This window comes from Phyllobates terribilis, unplaced genomic scaffold (genome assembly GCF_046119375.1).
Source record: "Phyllobates terribilis strain yellow unplaced genomic scaffold, ASM4611937v1 Scaffold_5__5_contigs__length_657084704, whole genome shotgun sequence".
Lineage (NCBI taxonomy): Eukaryota > Metazoa > Chordata > Amphibia > Anura > Dendrobatidae > Phyllobates > Phyllobates terribilis.
The window spans coordinates 32777542-32799138 of NW_027362765.1; the positions used below are offsets into that span (position 1 = coordinate 32777542).

Sequence of the window (21597 nt, forward strand, 5' to 3'; positions counted from 1 at the left end):
CGCAGCAGAAATTTCCGCAGCATGTGCACAGCACATGCGGATTATCATTGGGGAACATGGCAAACCTTCTACCATGCGTTTTTTAAGCATTTCTGCAGCGTTTTTGCCGCTGCAGAAACGCTTAAAAAACGCATCGTGGGCACACAGCCTAACACATAGTTCAGACGTACTGTGTCCATTTTAGAACATGATCAGATATCAAAATCAAACATCAGAATGATGTCAGTTTGAGGCTAAATACCCTGTCTGAGAACTGATTTTGATAAGTGATTCTGACGAGTGACTTTGACAAGTGACTTTTACAACTGTAATAATAAAAAAAAAAAAAAAGTAACTGTTCGCTGATGGGACTTGAACCCAAAATTTTGCATTCCAAAGCCAGTGCACTAACCACCAAGCTATAAACTCAGTTGTAATAACCTAGGAGTTCTATTTGGTTATATGATTTTCAGTACAAACTTGTCTAAAACTCATTGGGACGTATGCACAGACAGCAAGCAAGCCAAATTCAAATGATGTTTGATTTGGATGTGTGAGTCGGATGTGTGACTTTCTTCAAACATCAGAATCACAATGACTTTTTGTCACCCTCAGTATTTTCATGGTTGATCTCATAAGACAAGAAAAGCTGTTGGTTAGATGCACTTGATTTGATGGCTTAATGGTAAGGCATCAGCCTCTGAAACTATATTGCTAAGAGTTCAAATCCTAATAGGAATAAGATTTTTTTTATTTTTTTTTAATTATGACTATTTAGCACACAAACTACAGGGGTGTTTTACTTTAAATATCTGACATTCTGATTGTCATCCTGATGTGTTAAGAGTTTCAGACACGCTGTCTATTTGCATGGTAAATTACATAGCCAAAGTAAATTGGGAGGCAATAATTTACTACATATCTATTTCCAAGTGACATTATATTTGCATAATTTCTTAAAGGGGTCTAATGATAAAATGTCTTTATTGTAAATTTTTATTTCCATCCACCCAAGTACTGGCAGCAAACTCCCAATTTACTTTTGCTATGCAATTTACCATGCAAATAGACAGCGTGTCTGAAACTCTTAACACATCAGGATGACAATCAGAGTGTCAGATATTAAAAGTAAAACACCCCTGTAGTTTGTGTGCTAAATAGCCATAATAATAATAATAAAAAAATCTTATTCCTATCAGGATTTGAACTCTTAATGTTTGATTTGGATGTGTGAGTCTGATGTGTGACTTTCTTCAAACATCAGAATCACAATGACTTTTAGTCACCCTGAGTAATTTCATGGTTGATCTCATAAGACAAGAAAAGCTGTCATTAGTATTACTTGACTGGATAGCTTAATGGTAAGGCATCAGCCTCTGAAACTACATTAAGAGTTCAAATCCTGATAGTGAGGGTGACATCCTGAATGGGGCATTATAAAGACAGGGGAGTGATATCCTGCATGTGTCATTATATGGGGGGGGGGGGTGACATCCTGAATGGGGCGTTATAAAGACAGGGGAGTGATATCTTGCACGGGGCATTATATGGTGGGAGAAAGAGAAATCCTGCATGGGGCATAATAAGGGGGGAACAGCCTGCATAGGGCATTATAAGGGGGAAACAGCCTGCCTATTGAGGACCTATGCTGCCTATTGGGGACATTTACCTGCCTATTGGGGACCTATGCTGCCTATTTGGGACATTTACCTGCCTATTGGGGACCTATGCTGCCTATTGGGTATATTTACCTGCCTATTGGGGACCTATGCTGCCTATTGGGTACATTTACCTGCCTATTGGGGACCTATGCTGCCTATTGGGTACATTTACCTGCCTATTGGGGACCTATGCTGCCTACTGGGTACATTTACCTGCCTATTGGGTACATTTACCTGCCTATTGGGGACCTATGCTGCCTATTGGGTACATTTACCTGCCTATTGGGGACTTATGCGGCCTATTGGGTACATTTACCTGCCTATTGGGGACCTATGCTGCCTATTGGGGATATTTACCTGCCTATTGGGGACATTTACCTGCCTATTGAGGACCTATGCTGCCTATTGGGTACAGTTACCTACCTATTGAAATACCGGTTGATTTAACTTTACTTGTTCTTCATTTTAAATATTGTATTTGTTCCGGTATTGTTTTTTTTACTACAAAATAAGATATGTGCAGTGTGCATAGTAATTTGTTCATAGTTTTTTTTAAAAACTATATTCCGGCCCTCCAATGGTCTGAGGGACCATGAACTGGCCTCCTGTTTAAAAAGTTTGAGGACCCCTGATATAACCAAATAGAACTCCTAGGTTTTTACATCTGAGTTTATGGCTCAGTGGTTAGTGCACTGGTTTTGGGACACAGAATTTTGGGTTCAAGTCCCATCAGCGAACAGTTACTTTTTTTTATTATTATTATTATTATTATTACAGTTGTAAAAGTCACTTGTCAGAATCACTCGTCAGAATCACTTGTCAAAATCACTTGTCAGAATCGCTCATCAAAATCACTTGTCAGAATCACTTGTTAGAATCACTTGTCAGACTCGCTCGTCAAAATCACTTGTCAGAATCGCTCATCAAAATCACTTGTCAGAATCGCTCATCAAAATCACTTGTCAGAATCGCTCATCAAAACCACTTGTCAGAATCGCTCATCAAAACCACTTGTCAGAATCGCTCATCAAAACCACTTATCAGAATCGCGCATCAAAATCACTTGTCAGAATCGCTCATCAGAATCGCTTGTCAGAATCGCTCATCAGAATCGCTCGTCAGAATCGCTCGTCAGAATCGCTCGTCAGAATCATTTGTCAAAATTACTTGTCAGAATCACTTATCAAAATCAGTTCTCAAACACGGTATTTAGTCTCATCATTCTGATGTTTGATTTTGATATCTGATCATGTCCTAAAATGGACACTGTACAGACGAGAATGAGTAAGAGCAACAGTTAGAGATTTTACAGAGTCAAAGGTGAGAAAAGGTTGGATTCTGGAGATGCTTTTGAGGTGGAGCTGACATGAGCGAGCGAGTGATTGGATGTAGAAAGTGAAGGAAAGATCTACGTCATATATAACCCCAAGACAGCGGACGTGCTGCTTGGGGGTTATGGTAGAACCAGACCCGGAAATGGTAATATTGGGTTTAGGAAGGTTAGTAGAAGGGGGAAACACAAGGAGTTCAATTTTTGACAGATTCAGTTTTAGTTAGAGGGAGAACATGATGTTAGAGACAGCAGAGAGACAATTACAGCATTGAGATGGTACTGAAAAACATCTGATGATGGTTTGTCCAATAGGGCTGGTGTATTGTGAGAAGAGGTGAGGACCTAGGACTGAATCCTGAGGAACCCCGACAGTAAGGGAAAGAGGAGAGTAAGACTATGTGCCCACGATGCAGATTTGAAGCAGAAATTTCCTGAGCATTTCTGCATCTCCTTGGCAGAAAAAATGCATGCAGATTTTACATGCGTTTTTTCAGCTTTTTTAGGCTATGTGCCCACGTTGCATTTATGAAGCAGAAAATTTCTGCTGCATAAATGCAAGTCCTCTCCCGGAAAAACGCATGCGGAATTCCGCACGCGTTTATCGCGCATTTTTCGCGCGTTTATCACGCGTTTTCCACATGCGGAATTGCCTTGCGTTTTTTATGCATTGGACAAAGGCAATTCCGCTTGCGGAAACGCAAAATTAAATGACATGCTGCGGATTTTTGAACGCGGCATAAACGCTGCGGAAAAATCCGCAGCATGTGCATAGAACTTGCGGAATCCCATTGGGGACCATGGGGTGCGGATATACATGCGTTTTTCAAGCGTTTACGCTGCGGAAATTCCGCAGCATATACGCTTGAAAAATGCTACGTGGGCACACAGCCTTACAGCGTTTTTACATGCGTTTATGCATGCGTTTTTTTCAAGCGTTTCTCCAAGCGATTTTGAGCATCACTTGGAAAAGTGCTTGACAAGTTGGTCACACAATATAAATCCATGCAACTGGCATGGATTTATATTGTGTGACCAACTTAGAGGAAATTTCTACTACAAATGCTGCATCTAAAAAGTAAAAAGAAATAAAAAAAACCTTATATTCACCTCTCCGGCGGCCCCCGGTCTCCTCCTGGCTGCGTACTCGCTCCTCAGCGTCAGCTGATCGTCACGCGACCGCTAACGTCAGTGGTCAGGTGATCGTCGCGTGATCATCAGCTGACTAAATGACGTCACCGCAGGTCCTTCCAGCTCACCGCGGGACGCCGAGGAGAGAGGACGCGGCCGGGAGGAGACCAGGGGCCGCCGAGGAGGTGTGTATGAATAATTTTTTTTATTTTTTACTTTATTATTCTCTTTTTACTTGCAGGTACGATGGTACCAGAGTTGGAGTAGCAGTCTCCTCTTCTCCAGACCCGGGTACCATCCGCGCATTGAACCGCATAACATCCGCATGCGGTTCAATTCAAGTCAATGGGCGCGATTTCACCGCAAATTCGCGCCCAAATTGGTTGTGCTGCAGATTTTTCCGCAATGATAATCCGCATCAGAAATTTCCGCAGCATGTGCACAGCACATGCGGATTATCATTGGGAAACATCCCAGACAACTTAACAAGCGTTAAGCCTAATAGGAGCCAGCTAAAAAACAGTGCAGGAGAGGACAGAAAAGTAGGAGGAGAACCTTGAGAGATCGGTATCCGTGAGACCGATAGAGCGGAGCATAGTGAGGAGGAGCTGGTGATCCACAGTGTCGAATGCAGCAGAGAGATTGGGAAAAAACAGTAGCAAATAGTGACCATTAGATTTAGGAGTTTACAGATGAAAGGGAGAATAGAGACATGTCTGTATTTAACAGCGCAATTCTGGGATGGTATTTTATGTAATAGGTGTATGCTGGTGTGTTTGAAGGAGGAGGAAAAGATATCGGATGAAAGAAGTTAAATGTTTTATATAGTAATCTGATATTAACACCATCCACAGATATAAATGTGAACCAAATGTATAATTCCTTCTAAGGATTAAACCATCAGGACTTACAGCCTGGGGAAACCACAGAAATATAATATCAAGTCTTTGCACCATCTTTCTGCCATCCTCCTCTTTTTTTGCATATTAAATCTAAAGTTTAATAAGTTTGTTCCTTGCTGTTCTAAATGTACCCACAACCTCAAAGAGAAAAAGTATAGCTTGTTCTTTTTTATCCAGTGTATGACAAAGTGCAAGAAAAGTAGCTGTGCATGTGTATCAGTGTATCACCCAGGGCAGGTGTTTCAGTGGCCTAACAAAATGGCGAGTGGTGGCTGCGAGAAGTGTGGATGTGTGAGCTGGCTGTAGGGTGCTCTTATGCTTAGTTCATTGTCAGCCTATTGTGGTAGTTGAATGAGTGAGTGAGTGTGAGAAGTGGAGTCTTACTTTACAGTCTCATCTGAGTCACGAGTGCAGCAAGTGGGTGATGTTTATGATATTCCAGTTTATACAATCTGAGAATACAACATCTACACGTTATATATCATTATATGTTCCCCTTATTATCTCCAGTAATTATGTCATTACACAGGATTCTTTGTGATGTGACATTGGTTCATCTTCCCATTCAGGTCTCTACCATATCGCATCTTCTCAGTGGTGATCTTCTATATAAGAGAATTTTCCTGCTTGACCCATCTAAGATGGATAGGGACAAGATGGCAGAGAGGCTATTACATCTCACCCTAGAGATCCTCTTCCGGCTTACTGGAGAGGTGAGAGATTCTGATGATGTCACATTACACCATTCTTATCTATGGAATAACAAATGGACAGAACTGGAGAGGTGAGGACTCTGTAAATGTCTGTAGTGAGATTTATTAATGTGTGTCTCCATAACCAGGATTACACAGTAAGGAAGAAGACCTCTAGTGAGCGCTGTCAGGACCCTATGTCTGAGGGATGGGGAAGACCTTTGAGCCCAATCATGGGGCCTCCACCTCACCCCCTGATACATGAGGAAATCAATGACCAGAAGATCCTAGAACTCACCTACAAAATGATTGAGCTGCTGACTGGAGAGGTGACACTGCTGGGAATGCTGGGACATTGTGCAGTAATGCTTTGAAGTGATCAGAGGGGTGATGGTATTTTGTATGTGTCAGGTTCCTGTAAGGTGTCAGGATATCACCGTCTATTTCTCCATGGAGGAATGGGAGTATTTAGAAGGACACAAAGATCTGTACAAGGACGTCCTGATGGAGGTTCCCCAGCCCCTCACATCACCAGGTAATAGACAGGACTAAATACACACGGCCTATAATTATCTGTACGTAAAGAATTAATTCAGTCCCTGTATGTGTTTCCTCCAGTTCTATCCAGTAAGCGAACAACATCAGAGAGATGTCCCCATCCTCTTCTTCCACAGGTCTGTAAAGAAGAAAATCCTACTGTTTCTCAGAATCATCAGGTAGATAGAAAGGTGTCATAAAATCTACCCTATGATGTGTAGAAGGCTGTGAAGGTCTGTGTTTGGTCTTGTTTTATCCACTAGTATTGTCACAATTCCACAACTCATTGTGTCCTGGACACAGTGAGTGACAGCTCAGCCGTCCAATCTGAGGCAGAGGCATGGTGAGCTGTCAGTATTGCAAGTTACAGTCAAAGTGGCGTGCTGAGTTTCTTCCAGGTGTCTTCTGTTCTAGGTGATTACCTGGTTATTTATCTGGCTGTTAGTAACTGATTATTGCCAGTCATAGCCTTAGCTCGGTGGTGTGTGTGTGCCTTGTTTTCCGGTGCTTTGTTTCTGATCTTTTGCTGCCTGACCTTGGACTTTGCCTTTGATAATCCATTTGCCTAGACACTTTGTCTTGATCCGCTACCTTCCTGGAATTCTGACCTCGGACTGTGACCTGACTACGCCTTTGTCTTACCTCCTCTTTACTACCCTGTCTCACGGCTAGTCTGTGAATAGTGATTGAGCATCACATTTGTGACTCAGCTTCACATTACGTCTGGTCTTGTTTTTTCCCCCACCAGTATGGATACAATTCTTACACTTTGCGATCAGGTGGCCAAGGAGCACCAGAATCTAGAATCATTGCAGTTCCAGCTGCAGGGTCCGTTTTCTAGCATGGTGAGTGTTTCCCAGAGCTCTCCGCTACCGGCAGTAGCTCTCACAAGGAGGTTTTTGCAAACATCTCTGACTGTCATGGTGGCATCAGGGTCTGTGGAATCTCTGGATTCTTGTACTCTTCCTTGTAACTTCGCTAATTGCTGTAATCAGCGCAGGGATACTCTCGCGTCGACACAGAGACTTGGACTTGTAGCTCCCAGACAGGTTACCAGGAGTTAAATCTCTGCTGGGCTAGTTTGTTAATACTCCTTGGTCACATGCTGTGGGAGAACCAGTCATATCTTTTCTCAACCTATATACATGAGCTGGACTATTCAGGTAGTGCCAGCTATAGCTTGTCTTAATGCGGTCTGGAGAGGTGGATATATCCAGGCCTTTCTGGTGGTTGCTCTGCAATAGTGGTGTGCGGTGTTTGTTGAAATCCTTCCCTTCTCCTTTGGTTTTCTATGTAGTTTCTTTGCCTCACTGGCTTTTCACTTTTACCCTCAAAGTTTATTCCTGTGTGAGTTTTGTGAGACTGAGTTTCTGTTTCCTCTGTCTGTGTTAACTCCTATACTTCTGGCCCTTTGTTCCCTGGGTGGGGGAGGGGATCAGATTAGATTCAGTTCAGGAGAATAGCAAGGTAGGAGACCCAGTCGTCCCCGGCATCAGGGGTAATCCTGGGGACAGGGATAGCCTTGGGTCCCTTAACTTGAGGGACGGAATTAGAGCTCAAAGCCCTTGCTCCCCTCAGTGATATCGTGACAGTAACTATGACTGCTGTACCTTCTGACATGCAGATGGTCTCTCCCGAACCACTAGTGGCCCTTCCTGACAAATTTTTGGGGGCAAAAAACAATTTTGGGTGTTCAAGAAGAGCTGTAAGCTATTTTTTACCATATGACCCCAGTTCTCAGGATGAGGACAGCAGGTGGGAATAATCATGTCTCTCCTGTAATGGGGCCTCAGACTTGGGCATTTTCTTTGCCTCCACAAGCCCCAGAATGGTCTTCTGTTGACATCTTAGGGTTGATCTATGATGAACCTGACAGGATACCGGTCACAGATGCAAGGATCATGAACCTGACACAGGGATGCTGCCCACTGATGACTATATTATCGAGTTCTAGCAATAGTCCATTGAAGTTCTGTGGAGTGATGTAGCGCTCAGGTGCCAGTTCCTTAGAGGCCTTTCTGCAACGCTTAGATTCTCTGGCTCTACAGTCAAAATATAACAGCCATGTTGCTGCAACATGGCTGTTATATTATGACTTATGTGTTATGGCCACTCCAAAGGTGATATCCTCCTGAGAAGCAGATCTAATATCATTTTAATATATGTGCTATTATTTATTTAATTTAGTCCCATATTTATTTGTATTTTTTCAGTAAGGAGACATATATATCTCTCTGCATATAAGTGAACATATGTATATACTAAATGATATGTACCTGTCTTATGCATGTGACAGACACATCTTTTGGATACCAGCTGTTTCGTTCTGCAGTATATCTCTTTTTATCTCTTTTTATTTGTTTTTATATTGTCTGTGATTATGAATAAAGATTTACCTTTTATCTATTTCTGCATGGAAGTTTTTTTGGAGGTTTATTATGTTGTTTTTCGCTTCCAGCTGATATATGACCTCCTTGGTTTATTTAAATAAAAAGATGGTGTCCTCAGTCGTTGCCCCAGTTTCCGTGAATGAAGCAAAATTACGGTTAAGAATTCTTACGCACTTCCATTCATCCCCGACCTGTACAATCAGCTTATGGGGGCTACATGATTTTCTAAACTTGATCTTAGAGGGGCTTATAATCTGATATGAATCTGGAAGGGTGATGAGTGGAAAACAGCATTTTTAACATCTGAGGGTCTATTTGGAAATCTTCTCTCATGCCTTTTGGGTTAGCCAATGTGCCAGCAGTATTTCAAAATTTTTTGAATGATCTCTTTTCTGATTGCATTGGAAGATTTATTGTGGTATACCTAATTCTATTCTATTTTTTTCACCCAATCTGGATTCGCATCATGAACATGTCTGCTGTGTATTACAAGAGCTGAGCGAGAATTCGTTGTTTTCTAAACTGGAGAAATGTACTTTATCTGTTTAGCAAAAATCATTCTTGTGGTTCATTGTATTGACTCAAGGGTTTAGGATGCATCCTGAGAAGGTGCAGGCCATAACTGTTTGAATTCAACCTCGAGACCTTAAAGTGTTGCAACGTTTTCTAGGATTCGCCAATCACTATAGAAAATTTATTAGGGGTTTTACTCAGATCCTTAAACCTCTTAATGATCTCACATATAAAGGAGCGGATCTTAAGGTTTGGTCACCGGATGCTATTGGGGTTTTTAAAAAATTGAAAGAGTGTTCATGTTCGCTCCAATTTTAATCAAACCCAATCTCCAGGAACTGTTTATTGTGGAGGTGGATGCATCGGTTTAGGGGCTGTATTATCCCAAGATTCTAAGACTCTAATTTGCGGCCTTGTGCATTTTATTTCTAGGAAATTTTTGTGTACTTAAAGAAATTATAATGTTGGGAGCCTCGACTTGCTGTCAAATTAGCTTTTGATGAACGGAGACATTTTTTTTGGAGAGGCAGTTCATGAAGTCACTGTGGTGACGGATCATAAGAATTTAGCTTTTATATTGAATCAGCTAAACGGTTAATGCCAAGACAGGCCACATGGGCTTTATTTCTCTCTAGATTCAATTTCACTATCACGTTCAGGTCAGGGGTCCACAAATGTGAGTGCTGACACTTTATCACGCAGTCTTGATTCAGCTTCTCTTCCAGAACCTCCATCCTTAATCAGGGCATAGTGGATTTCATGTTATTCTCGAAGTTAGAAGCTGAGATATGTAGAGTCCCATCGTTGGCCCCTTCCGCTACTCCAGGGTCCAAATTATTGATACCAGTCTACCTAAGATTGCGTCTTTTACAAGAGTTTCATGATTCCATCTTGAGTGATCACTCTGGGGTAACAAGTACGAGAAAATCCATTGCTATTCTTTTTTGGTGGCCATCAATATATAATGACATTAGAGGTTGTGTTTCCACCTACGAAGTTTGCGGACGCACTAAAGTCTGTCAACACCGGCCTGCTGGGGAATAGGCTCCATTGCCAATTCCACAAAGACCGTGGACTCATTTGTCCATGGATTGCATCACAGATTTGCCTTTGTCTGGTTGGAGAACTGTTATTTGGATGGTGATTGAGCGATTCAGCAAAAAGACTCATTTTGTTTCTTCATCGGGGATAGCAAATTCTGAAACACTTTCCAGGTTGTTCATCCGTCATGTGAGATTGCATGGAATTCCTCTTAACATTGTATCTGATAGTGGGAGGGGGGCATTTTGTCTAAAATTACGGAAAGCTTTTTGTAGGAAATTGGCGATTGACTTGTGATTTTCCTCTGCATATCACCCTGAAACCAACAGTCAGTCAGACAGGACAAATTAATTATTGGAACAAATTTTAAGGCGTTATGCTGTGGCTCAGCAGAAGGACTGGTCTTCATTTTTACCTTTTGCTGAGTTTGCCTTTAACAGTCTTGTCAGTCTACTGGAACCTCACTTTTTTGTTGTAATTATGGTTTTCATCTCCATTTTGGTGAATTTTCTAGGATGTGTTTACGATGTCCTGGAGTGGAGGTTTCCATACAGAAACTTGGGGATGTCTGGAGGGAGGGTCAAAAGAAAATCAGGGTGGCTCAGATTTGCCATAAAAGGAAAGCCAATAGGAAATGTTTGGTTGGTCTTGTTTTCAAAGTAGTTGATAAAGTTTGGTTGTCATCTAAAAATATTAAGCTGAAAGTACCATCATTGAAGTTGGGTTCTAATTTATTGGCCCTGAGATTCTGGAGGTAGTCAATATAGTGGTCTTTAGATTAAAACTTTCTCCATCTCTTTGCATTCCGAATGTTTTCCACAGATCCCTGTTAAAAGAGTTTGTCCCATAGGTGTTATCTTCCTCGTCTCCACCTCCTCCGGTTTCTGTCGATGAAGGTTTGGAACATGAGGTGCAGAGGATTGTGGATTTTCGAAGGGTCCGAAATTCCATAAAATATCTTGTTCATTGGCGGTTATATGGACCTGACAAGAGATGTAGGGTTCCAGCTCGTTCTGTAAAGGCCGATCGCTTGGTCAAGGCCTTCCATCTTAGGTTTCTTGGGAAACCTGGGGGACCGGTGGCCCCCGTAGAAGAGGGTTTACTGTCATGATTCCACCATTCACTGTGTCTTGGACGCAGTAAGTGACAGCTCAACCGCCCTATAGGATCAGGGTCGTGCTGACCTGTCAGTATTATGAGTGACAGTCCAACCGCCAATCAGGGCAGGGGCATGCGTGGTTTCTTTTAGGTGTCTCCTATTGTGGGTGAATGCATGGCTATTTAGCTGGACAGTAACAATTGCCAATCGTTGCCTTAGCTCAGTGGTGTGTGTCTGTATCGGTTTCCAGGGCTATATTTCTGATCTTTTACTGCCCGAACTTGGACCTTGCCTTTGACCATTCATTTGCCTAGCCCATTTGGGTCATCCGCTACCTTCCTGGAATTTTGACCTTGGACTGTGACGTGAATGCGCCGTTCTCTTACCCATCTGGTTATGATGAGCTCTCTTGGCATCAGACCCGGGACCTTTTGACTGCCCTGTCTTACGACTTGCCTGTGAGTAAGGAATCAACATCACATTTGTGGCTCAGCATCATAAGTATTATATGTTTTATACTTGTTTAATGAGAACGGTGGAGATGGCTGGATTAGAGCTGATTGTAGATGTGATTTCTCCATCTGTCTGTGACTTTTACATTATTTGTTTCAGGGTGAAGATCTGACGCATATTAATACTACAGAGACATATGTGAGGGCTGATGAGCGATGTAAAGAGGAGATTCCTACAGATAATTACCCAGGTGAGTAGAGACCACTAAATACAGAGAAGTCACAGATTATTCTCATACACTGGCTGACACTGCTTTTTCAGTGGTGTTGTCTGGTAATATCACAACTACAGGTCACCATTCTGCCGCTAGACCACTGCATGCTCCTTCACCCAAAACTGTCCCCATTAATTTGAACAATTGTATAAGAACTTGCAATGGAGTCATCCATTGTTGAATCTATGAGGTCAAAAAGTAAAAATTACCCCTTATTAACCCCTTTATCCCCGAGGGTGGTTTGCGCGTTAATGACCAGGCCAATTTTTACAATTCTGACCACTGTCACTTTATGAGGTAATTACTCTGGAACGCTTCTACGGATCCCCCTGATTCTGAGATTGTTTTTTCGTGACATATTGTACTTCATGATTGTGGTAAAATTTCTTTGATATCACTTGCGTTTATTTGTGAAAAAAATGGAAATTTGGCGAAAATTTTGAAAATTTAGCAATTTTCAAACTTTGAATTTTTATGCACACAGGGGCTCTCCAAACGGAACATGGTGTCCGCTAACAATTTGAGCCGATTTTCCATTCAATTTTTTAGCGGACACCTTGTTGTATTTGGAGAGTCCCTGTGTGCCCAAACATTGGAGCTCCCCCACAAGTGACCCCATTTTGGAAACTAGACCCCCCAAGGCACCTATCTAGATGCATAGTGAGCACTTGGAACCCCCAGGTGCTTCACAAATTGATTCGTAAAAATGAAAAAGTGGAAAAAAACACACTTTTTCATTTTTACGGATTAATTTGTGAAGCACCTGGGGGTTTCAAGTGCTCACTATGTATCTAGATAGGTGCCTTGGGGGGTCTAGTTTCCAAAATGGGGTCAATTGTGGGGGAGCCCCAACATTTAGGCACACAGGGGCTCTCCAAACTCGACATGGTGTCCGCTAACAAATTGGAACCATGTTGCGTTTGGAGAGTCCCTGTGTGCCCAAACATTGGAGCTCCCCCACAAGTGCCCCCTTTTTGGAACGGATTCCTGATTTGTCAATTTTATTATGTAGTGTTATATGCCAGTTGTGTATTACAACCTGACAAACACTACACAACTGAAGTATGACAACCTGACGAACACTACGTCAGCTGTGTAGTGTTCGTCGGGTTCTCATACGTCAGAAATTAATTCAATAGTCCATGGAGGTATGGTATCTTCTGAAGCAGTCTTTCATGCAGAGGCCAGGTTTGTCGGGGCAGGTGTCACATTGGTAAATGGTGTCCTTGCGTATTCCTCTTCGGTAGCACACTCGGCACTTCTTTTGTGACTAACCCTTTTTTCATCTGTGAGGGATCTGCCCCGGGAAATGCTGACCCGGTACAATTCGAGGTCCTTCAGTTCCAGAAGTAGTGGGACCCGCTCCGCCACCACTGCCAAATATCAGGGCCTTGATAACTGTCTCCTGAAAGTGAAGATACCACGCAGAAGTCTGGCCTGCACATTGAGACAGAAGGAAAGCGTTGTGCATTGCCATCTGAACAATGTGCACGGCCAGCTTCTTATACCATACCTTGGCCTTTCTCAAAGCACTGTACGGCTGTAGGACTTGATCGGAGAGATCAACTCCCCCCATGTATTTGTTGTACCCCACTACACAGTCTGGTTTGGCGACCTGTGTAGTGGAACCTCTTACAGTGCTGAGGGTGCTGCCATCACCATGTATGGTGGTCAAGAGAAGGACATCCCTCTTGTCCTTGTACTTGACCACCAACAGGTGGTCGCTACATTGGGCTCTGCTCTCACCCCTTCTGAGCAACTGCCCAATTAGCGTCTTTGGGAGGCCTTTCTGATTTTTGCGGACAGTACCGCAAGCTGCGGTATGTCGCGCAGAGAGGGACTTGAAGAGTGGGATACTTGTATAAAAGTTATCCACGTACAGGTGATAACCTTTATCCAGCAGTGGGTGCACCAAGTCCCACACAATTTTCCCACTCACTCCCTGAACAGGGGGGCATTCAAGGGGTTCAATCCGGGAGTCCTTCCCTTCATAAACTCTAAACTTGTGAGTGTACCCTGAGGTACTCTCACAAAGTTTATACAGCTTGATCCCATACCTGGACCTTTTACTGGGCAGGTACTGCCGGAATCCAAGCCGCCCCTTGAAAGCAATTAAGGACTCATCCACGCAGATGTCCCTTTGGGGCACGTACACTTCACCAAACTTGTTGTTGAAGTGCTCGATCACCGGCCGAACTTTGAAAAGACGCTCAAAGTTCGGGTCATCGCGTGTAGGACACCTTGCATTATCGTTGTAATGCAAGAACTTGTGGATGGCCTCAAAGCGTTTCCGGGTCATGACCATTCGGAACACTGGAGTGCTATACAAAACGTCAACACTCCAGTATTGCCGAATCTCTGTTTTTTTCAGGATCCCCATATGAAGGACCAGGCCCCAAAACTTCATCATTTCTTCTGCGTCTACAGGAGACCAGTAAGAAAATGATGAAGAGGGGTTTTGTTCCAAAAATTGATGAGCGTGCACATTAGTTTGGTCCACCATGAGGTTTATAAAATCCTCAGAGAAAAAGACTTTGAAAAAGTCTATTTCTGTGAGGTCGGTGGTGTCAAACTTGATTCCTGATTCCGCCACGAAATCAGGAATCAATGGCTCAAAATTTTCGGGGGGCGAGGTCCATATGGGGTCAGTATTGGGGGGCGCTGGAACATCTTCTCTCCTGCGACGACTGCGGGGTGCTCCAGGAGAACCTGAGGAAGAAGAGGAGGAAGAAGAGTAGGAAGAGGAGGACGATGAGGCGTCAGAGAAAAGCAAAGAAATGTGGGATCCTCGCCCTCGCTGTCGGTCTCGGTGTCGGAGGCAACAAAAGAGTATGTCTCCTCCTCTGAATAGTGAGTTTGGGATGAGCCGGCCATTTTTTTTTTCCGTGTATGTGGTGCGTGTGTGTCAGTAATTTATTTAGAGTGTGTGTGTGTCAGTGTGCTTGGTGTGAACTTTTTTTTCCTGAAAAAAAAGAGAAAAAAAAGAACTACCGTGGGTGGTTCAAACAGTGAGCACGAGTGCGGATCGGTGAACTATGTCACCAATCAACTCTCGGCAGCTGCTGGGTGTGTGCGCGGATGTGGTGCAAAGGTGGGGGGGGGGGAGAATTGACAGGGACAAGAAAAAGAAGAGAAAGAAAAGAAAAAAAGAAAAGTCGTGAAAACAGCGAACACAGAAAAGAAAAAAAGAAAAGTCGTGAAAACAGCGAACACGGAAAAGAAAAAAAGAAAAGTCGTGAAAAGAAAAAAAGAAAAGTCATGAAAAGCAGCGAGCACGGACGTTGATCAGTGACGTAGACACTGCTCAGCGCTCGGCCGCTGCAGGACGCACGAAAAAAAAAAATTGGTAAAAAGGAGGGGGAGGGAGGGGGGGGGGAGGGGTGGATGAGGGGAGAACAGAGATGCACTTACCAAAGTCTTCTCTGTTCTTCTTTCAGCAGGCTCAGGAGCAGGATCCGCAGGATAAGGAGCTGGAGACCGACGACCCAGGAGACAGGAGCAGGAGATCCAGGACCCTGGACAGCAGCCAGACGCCGAAGCTCAGCCAGCAGCCTGAAGAGTTCAGCAGGATGCCGGAGCAAGAGATCCAGGACCCTGGAGAGCGCAGAGGGATGCCGGAGCAGAAGCAGCGACTGGAGCAGGTAGGAGAGAGGTCTTGTAGTGTCACAAAAGGTTGTGGAACTACAAGGCCCAGCACAGAGTGATCAGACGTGACCGCTCTGTAGAAATCCTCACCAAGTGTGAGGATCTGCAGGGCGGTCACAGGGGGGGTGACAGGGTGGTGACAGGCAGGTCACAGGCCGGTCACCACCCGGTCAGGTACTCTGATTGGTGCGATCGATGTCATCATCAATCACACCAATCAGAGATGGCTGGGGCCTGGGCACGCACCACAGGGGGTTACAGGGAGGTGACAGGCAGGTCACAAGCCGGTCACCTCCCTGTGACCGCCGTGTCACCTGTGTTCATGTACTCTGATTGGAGCGATCGATGTCATCACCGATCGCTCCAATCAGAGCTGGCTGGGGGCTTGTATGACTTCACAGGGGGTCATGTGGAGGTGACAGGCAGGTCACAAGCCGGTCACCGCCCCGTGACCGCCCTGTTACCGCGCGGTCCCGCTGTGATCGGTGCGATCGATTTGATCGGCGATCGCACCGATCCTAGCAGTTTGGGGAGAGGGCTGGGGTTACTAGGCAACAGCCTAGGATTGCTGCTCTTGGGAGCACCGATCCTAGGCTGCACATCACTGTTTCTGGCAATCTGATTGCCGGAAACAGTGAGAAATACTGTGATTGGCTGTTCAGAATTGAACAGCCAATCACAGCGATCGTGGGCGCGGGGGGGCGGCACCACCCCCCGAGATGCCGGCGCCATCTACCCTGAGGTAAGATGGCACCGGAATTTTAATTTTAGCACCGCTTTAAAGATAAGGCGTACTAATACGTATCTTGTCCATAAGTCCCAGGGCACAGATACGTATTAGTACGCCTTGGGTCGGAAAGGGGTTAATAGAGTAAATAACATTTAATAATTGTTAATCTTGGCCAAATGTGAATTTCTGTACATGCGGATGTGGCGATACCAAATGTGTATTTTTATTTTTTTTGTTTATTTTTTTTTACATAAATAAAGGTATTTATTGGATCAATATTTTTTCTTTTTTTTTTTCTTTATTTTGGAATTTTTTTTTCAATATATTTAAAATTTTTATTAACTTTTTTTTTTTTTTTACTTATTCACATTTATATTTACACTGTCAGATCAGCGATCTAATACTCTACAATGCTTCAGCACTTCAGCGCATCAGATCAGCATCTGACAGGCAGGAAGGAGGCGTGTCAACTCCTGCTCTGAGCTAGCGCTGATAGGCCACCTATCCTGAACTCCACGGCCATCTTGGGACCCGGAGTCACCATGGAGACCATCAGCTCAACGCGATCACATCGCAATGTGCTGATTGAAGCACAGAGAGAGTTCCCTCCCTCTGCGATGTCGCTGTCACTATTGGGCATTTCCGGCACCATTTGCAGATCACCTAAGGTGTCAGGATAGCAGACTGCATAAAATTGACTCAATATCCCTCAGTAAATTCATCTGACTTTGCGGGTATTCTGTGGAAACTAGAACACTGTGGATGTTGGAGAATTACAATTGGAAATATGCCATTTTAGTACCCAATAAGTGGTGCCCAGCTTGTCTTTCTGGAGACATGCACGCTGTAAATGTTTTAGTGGGTTCTTCCCGTTGTCTTCCCAACACAGCTTAATATGTGGACACTAACAGTTTTTGGGCACACTGTAAGGCTCAGGAGCGAGGGGGACTTTGACTTTGGGAACGCATATTTTGCTGGATTGGTTTATGAAAGCCATCTTGCTTTTCAAGGTTTACTGTTAGATTTTAAAATGTTTTTGTTTTAGTAACTGTGAAGAATATTAAAGACCTAATCATTGTGCCCTGTTTGGAGGGGGATTATACAGATCTACAGTGTACAGCTGTAACCAGACGCTTTTGCAGGAAGCAGAAGGAAGGGGCTGAGGGACAGTGAGTGACAACCCCCCCCCACCAGCAGCTGTGGAACTGCTACAGGAAGGCCCCCTGTGAACCCCAGCCATGTGGCATATCCTTTGTGTCAGACAAGTGAAATTCAATACCGAGTTATGGGGATACTATACATCCCAGTGATACACCAAATAGATTTTTGGAACCACCCGAACATGAAGAATGTCACCCTAGCTTCCAGCACAGTCTAGCGCACAGGGATAAGGAGATACATGGCACAGCCTTTCGAAACCTCTAGAGCCACTGTGTTTGGTCTGCATGCGTAGCAGGGGCCAGGCTGGATCCGATGATACCATAACCGACTCCCTTGGACAGTCCATTAAGGAAGTATAGCCCATTTTAGTTTTTAGAGTTTGTAGCTAGGAGAGACCAGAGGTAGAGATTTCGGTCTAGCCAGGGGGCAGTAGCGGGAGTGACCCAGAGAGGTTAAGAGCTCCTGCAGCTAGAGCCCAGTGTCTTTTTCCCTGGGAGGTCGTGATGATACGTTGTGTGGGAGAAATACTGCGACAAAAGGGACTACAAGCCTCCCATATGGCAGCCTCTCCCCCACAAGCCAGGCCTTCCATCTGACTGGTAACTGACTCTTAATAACTGCTTATATCTTTTGTATCACTACTGTTGTGTTTGCATCTCTGACCATTATGTATGTATAACCCTTATGTATATAGTGTAATGTTATAATGTCTAGTGTGCCCTTAAGGCGATTAAATAAATAATTTAACCTTGGGCTGCTCTTTTATCTCAATCCACAAACCCACACGTCCGTTGTTCATCTTAATCCTCATGCTACCGGGGCAGGTTTCTGGCCTGATATAATTCCCTTTAACGGCCCAGGGACTTATATCTAATAGAAACTGGTGGCAGCTCTACCAGGCCGACAAGGTTCTACTTCACTGGAGCTAGTAAAGGGGGCTCTCAGCCTGTCAGGGCCACCTGTTCTCACTCCCGGTGCCTTCCTGTACCCGTGTGGACTGGAGGTGCCTGTGTAGAACTGTACCAATCTGACCTTACTCGTCCTCGACGGGGTGCGGAACGTCATGTTGGTTCAAAGGGCAGATCCGGATCACGTGTTCCTTCTGACGTAATTGTGATGTCAGGCGGGTGGCGAGGTGTGGATCCTTCACAAGTGGTGGCCGCTGTGGGATTCGGCGAGGTCCTTCTGGTGCCATTCATTACAAGTGGTGGCAGCGGTGGGATTCTGCGGGATCCCTCTGGTGCCATTCATCACAAGTGTTGGCAGCGTTGGGATTCTGCGGACTCCCTCTGGTGCCATTCTTCACAGTAACTAATTGAATTTTGCTACATAACTTGCAATTTGTTTGTGTATTTAGAAATGTTATAAAAATATAATTCATCATAATTCATTCAAAAATTATCTTATTCTTGGCAGATGACTGCACCAGGAGATCAGAGGGACAATTGAAATCTTCAATTTTTAAATTAGATGACCTTGGTATCAATCAAGATATAACGGACGTCTATGCCACTATTCCAGAAACGGCGACATCCTCTCACAGCAAAGATCTATTATCTGATCCTTTTAAACAGGTCCCATCTTCTGATTCATCAGGTACTATTAAGAAAAATAAAAGTCACAAAAGAGGCATTAAAAATCTAACTGTTATTACAGAAACCAAGCAATTTTCAAGTTTAGAATATGAAAAAAGTTTTTCCCTCAAAACGTCTATTATTACACACCCAAAAATTCACATAGAAGAGAAAAGATTTTCTTCAGAGTGTGGGAAATATTTTAACCAGAAATTAGAGCATGTTCGCCAAAAAAGAGCTCACGCAGGGGAGAAGTCATATTCATGTTCAGAATGTGGGAAATGTTTTCCAAATAAATCAAATCTTGTTATACATCAGAGATCTCACACAGGGGAGAAACCATATTCATGCTCAGAATGTGGAAAATGTTTTGCAAGTAAGTCAAATCTTGTTACGCATCAGAGAAGTCACACAGGGGATAAGCCATTTTCATGTTCAGAATGTGGGAAATGTTTTATAGATAAATCAAATCTTTTTAGACATCAGCGAAGTCACACAGGGGAGAAGCCATTTTCATGTTCAGAATGTGAGAAATGTTTTTCAGCTAAATCATGTCTAGTTTCACATCAGAAAAGTCACACAGGGGAGGAGCCATATTCATGTTCAGAATGTGGGAAATGTTTTGCAAATAAATCAAATCTTGTTGTACATCAGAGAACACACACAGGGGAGAATCTATTTTCATGTTCGGAATGTGAGAAATGTTTTGCAAATAAATCACATTTTGTTATACATCAGAGAACTCACACAGGGGAGAAGCCATATTCATGTTCAGAATGTGGGAAATGTTTTACATATAAATCACAGTTTGTTATACATCAGAGAACTCACTCAGGGGAGAAGCCATATTCATGTCCTGAATGTGGAAAATGTTTTACATATAGATCACATTTTGTTAAACATCAGAGAAATCACACAGGGGAGAAGCCACATTCATGCTCAGAATGTGGGAAATGTTTTGCAGATAAATCAAATCTTGTTACACATCAGAGAACTCACACAGGGGAGAAGCCATTTTCATGTAAAGAATGTGAGAAACATTTTACCAACAAAAGGAGTCTTACTAAACATCAAATATCTCACAAAGGGATAAGTCATACCTAGAAGGTGGGTAATATTTTACTCAAAAATCACATTTTGCTAACCACAAAAGAAAATTCACACTTATAAACCATATATTTTTGACAAACTGTACAAGAAAACAAATGTTAAAGTAATGAAAAATAAGTAAATGAGAAAGCAAGTTAGAACTTGCATTTGAATTAAAACATATGCAGTTATTAATATACATCTGGTATCTAAAAAGGAAATTAAATGCAATATTCCATGTGTATTGAATATTTTAAAATTATATATTTATTGTATGGACAAGAGTATTGCTACACCTCCCCTTCTTTGTTGGAACGTCTGGTGTGACCTATTCTAATTAAAATACAGAAATATTAGGGCTACAGCAACGTCACATATTTTATACAGAAGAATAGCGCTATCTCCATAGTTCTTTATACAAGGAAATATAGATCAGGCAGGGTCTTCTTGTTCAGGCAGTTTCTATTTTACTCAAAGGTTCTTTATATGAACAAGATCAGTGAGTCTCATTATACTGAGAAGAGAAGCTCCAGAGACATAGATCTCTTCTCGTACTGACACCTGGAAGCCAGGCCCGAAAAATCTTGGACCGTGGCTGGATACTTATTTTTTTTTGTGTCTGTATTTTTAGAATAAATTGCTTTCTCATACCGTCTTGTAGGAAGGTTCGTCTGAATCCATCTAAATGTTATCAAATTATGTGTAAGAAATTATAAATTCCAATATCTGCCATATTCATTGATCCCTGCTTATATCAATCTGTCTGTCCTGGTTTCTGTCTGCTAATTCTTGTAACATCCTTCATAATCATAGCACTGAATTCACACTTGTGTATCTGTCTCTCCCAGTATATTTTCTTACTTGTAATTTCCTGTAATCCTTTTAGGCTATGTGCCCACGTTGCGGACCTGAAGCATATTTTTTACGCTTCTCCCTGGCGGGAAAATCGCATGCGGATATTACATGCGGTTTTCCCGCCAGGTAGAAGCGTTTGTGAGGCGTCTTTGCATGCATTTCCGCATGCGGGTTATCAAGCACTTCTCCAAGCATCACTTGGAAAAGTGCTTGACAACTTGTTCAGAATGGTAAAAAATAAAAAAATAAACTTTATACTCACCTTCTGATGCATTCTCTGCCCTGACGGAGGCTTGAGCGGCTCACGCTGTTGTGTGCAGGACCTGCGGTGACGTCATTGAGTCATGTGATGGGTCACATGACTCAATGACGTGGCAGGTCCTTCAGACAACAGCGCGACGGAGGGAAAACATCAGAAGATAAGTATAAACTTTATTTTATTCTTTTTTTTACAGGTTCTTTGGTACCCAGGTCTGGATGAGAGTCTCCTCTCATCCAGACTTGGGTACCATCCGCACATTGATTCCGCTGCGCTTCCGCA

At 43.2% G+C, this 21597-nt stretch overlaps 1 protein-coding gene across 1 annotated transcript in view; it reads left to right on the plus strand.

Annotated features, from left to right (window-relative positions):
• Positions 1–20858, plus strand: part of LOC141271842 (uncharacterized) — a 33683-nt gene extending 12825 nt beyond the window's left edge. The window contains exons 2-7 of the mRNA XM_073682029.1: positions 5573–5716; positions 5845–6024; positions 6107–6230; positions 6314–6369; positions 11888–11978; positions 18955–20858. Coding sequence (XP_073538130.1) covers positions 5645–5716; positions 5845–6024; positions 6107–6230; positions 6314–6369; positions 11888–11978; positions 18955–20216 — 1785 coding nt within the window. The 5' untranslated portion in view covers positions 5573–5644 and the 3' untranslated portion in view covers positions 20217–20858. The remainder of the gene's footprint in view (positions 1–5572; positions 5717–5844; positions 6025–6106; positions 6231–6313; positions 6370–11887; positions 11979–18954) is intronic.
• The last annotated feature ends 739 nt before the right edge of the window (positions 20859–21597 follow it).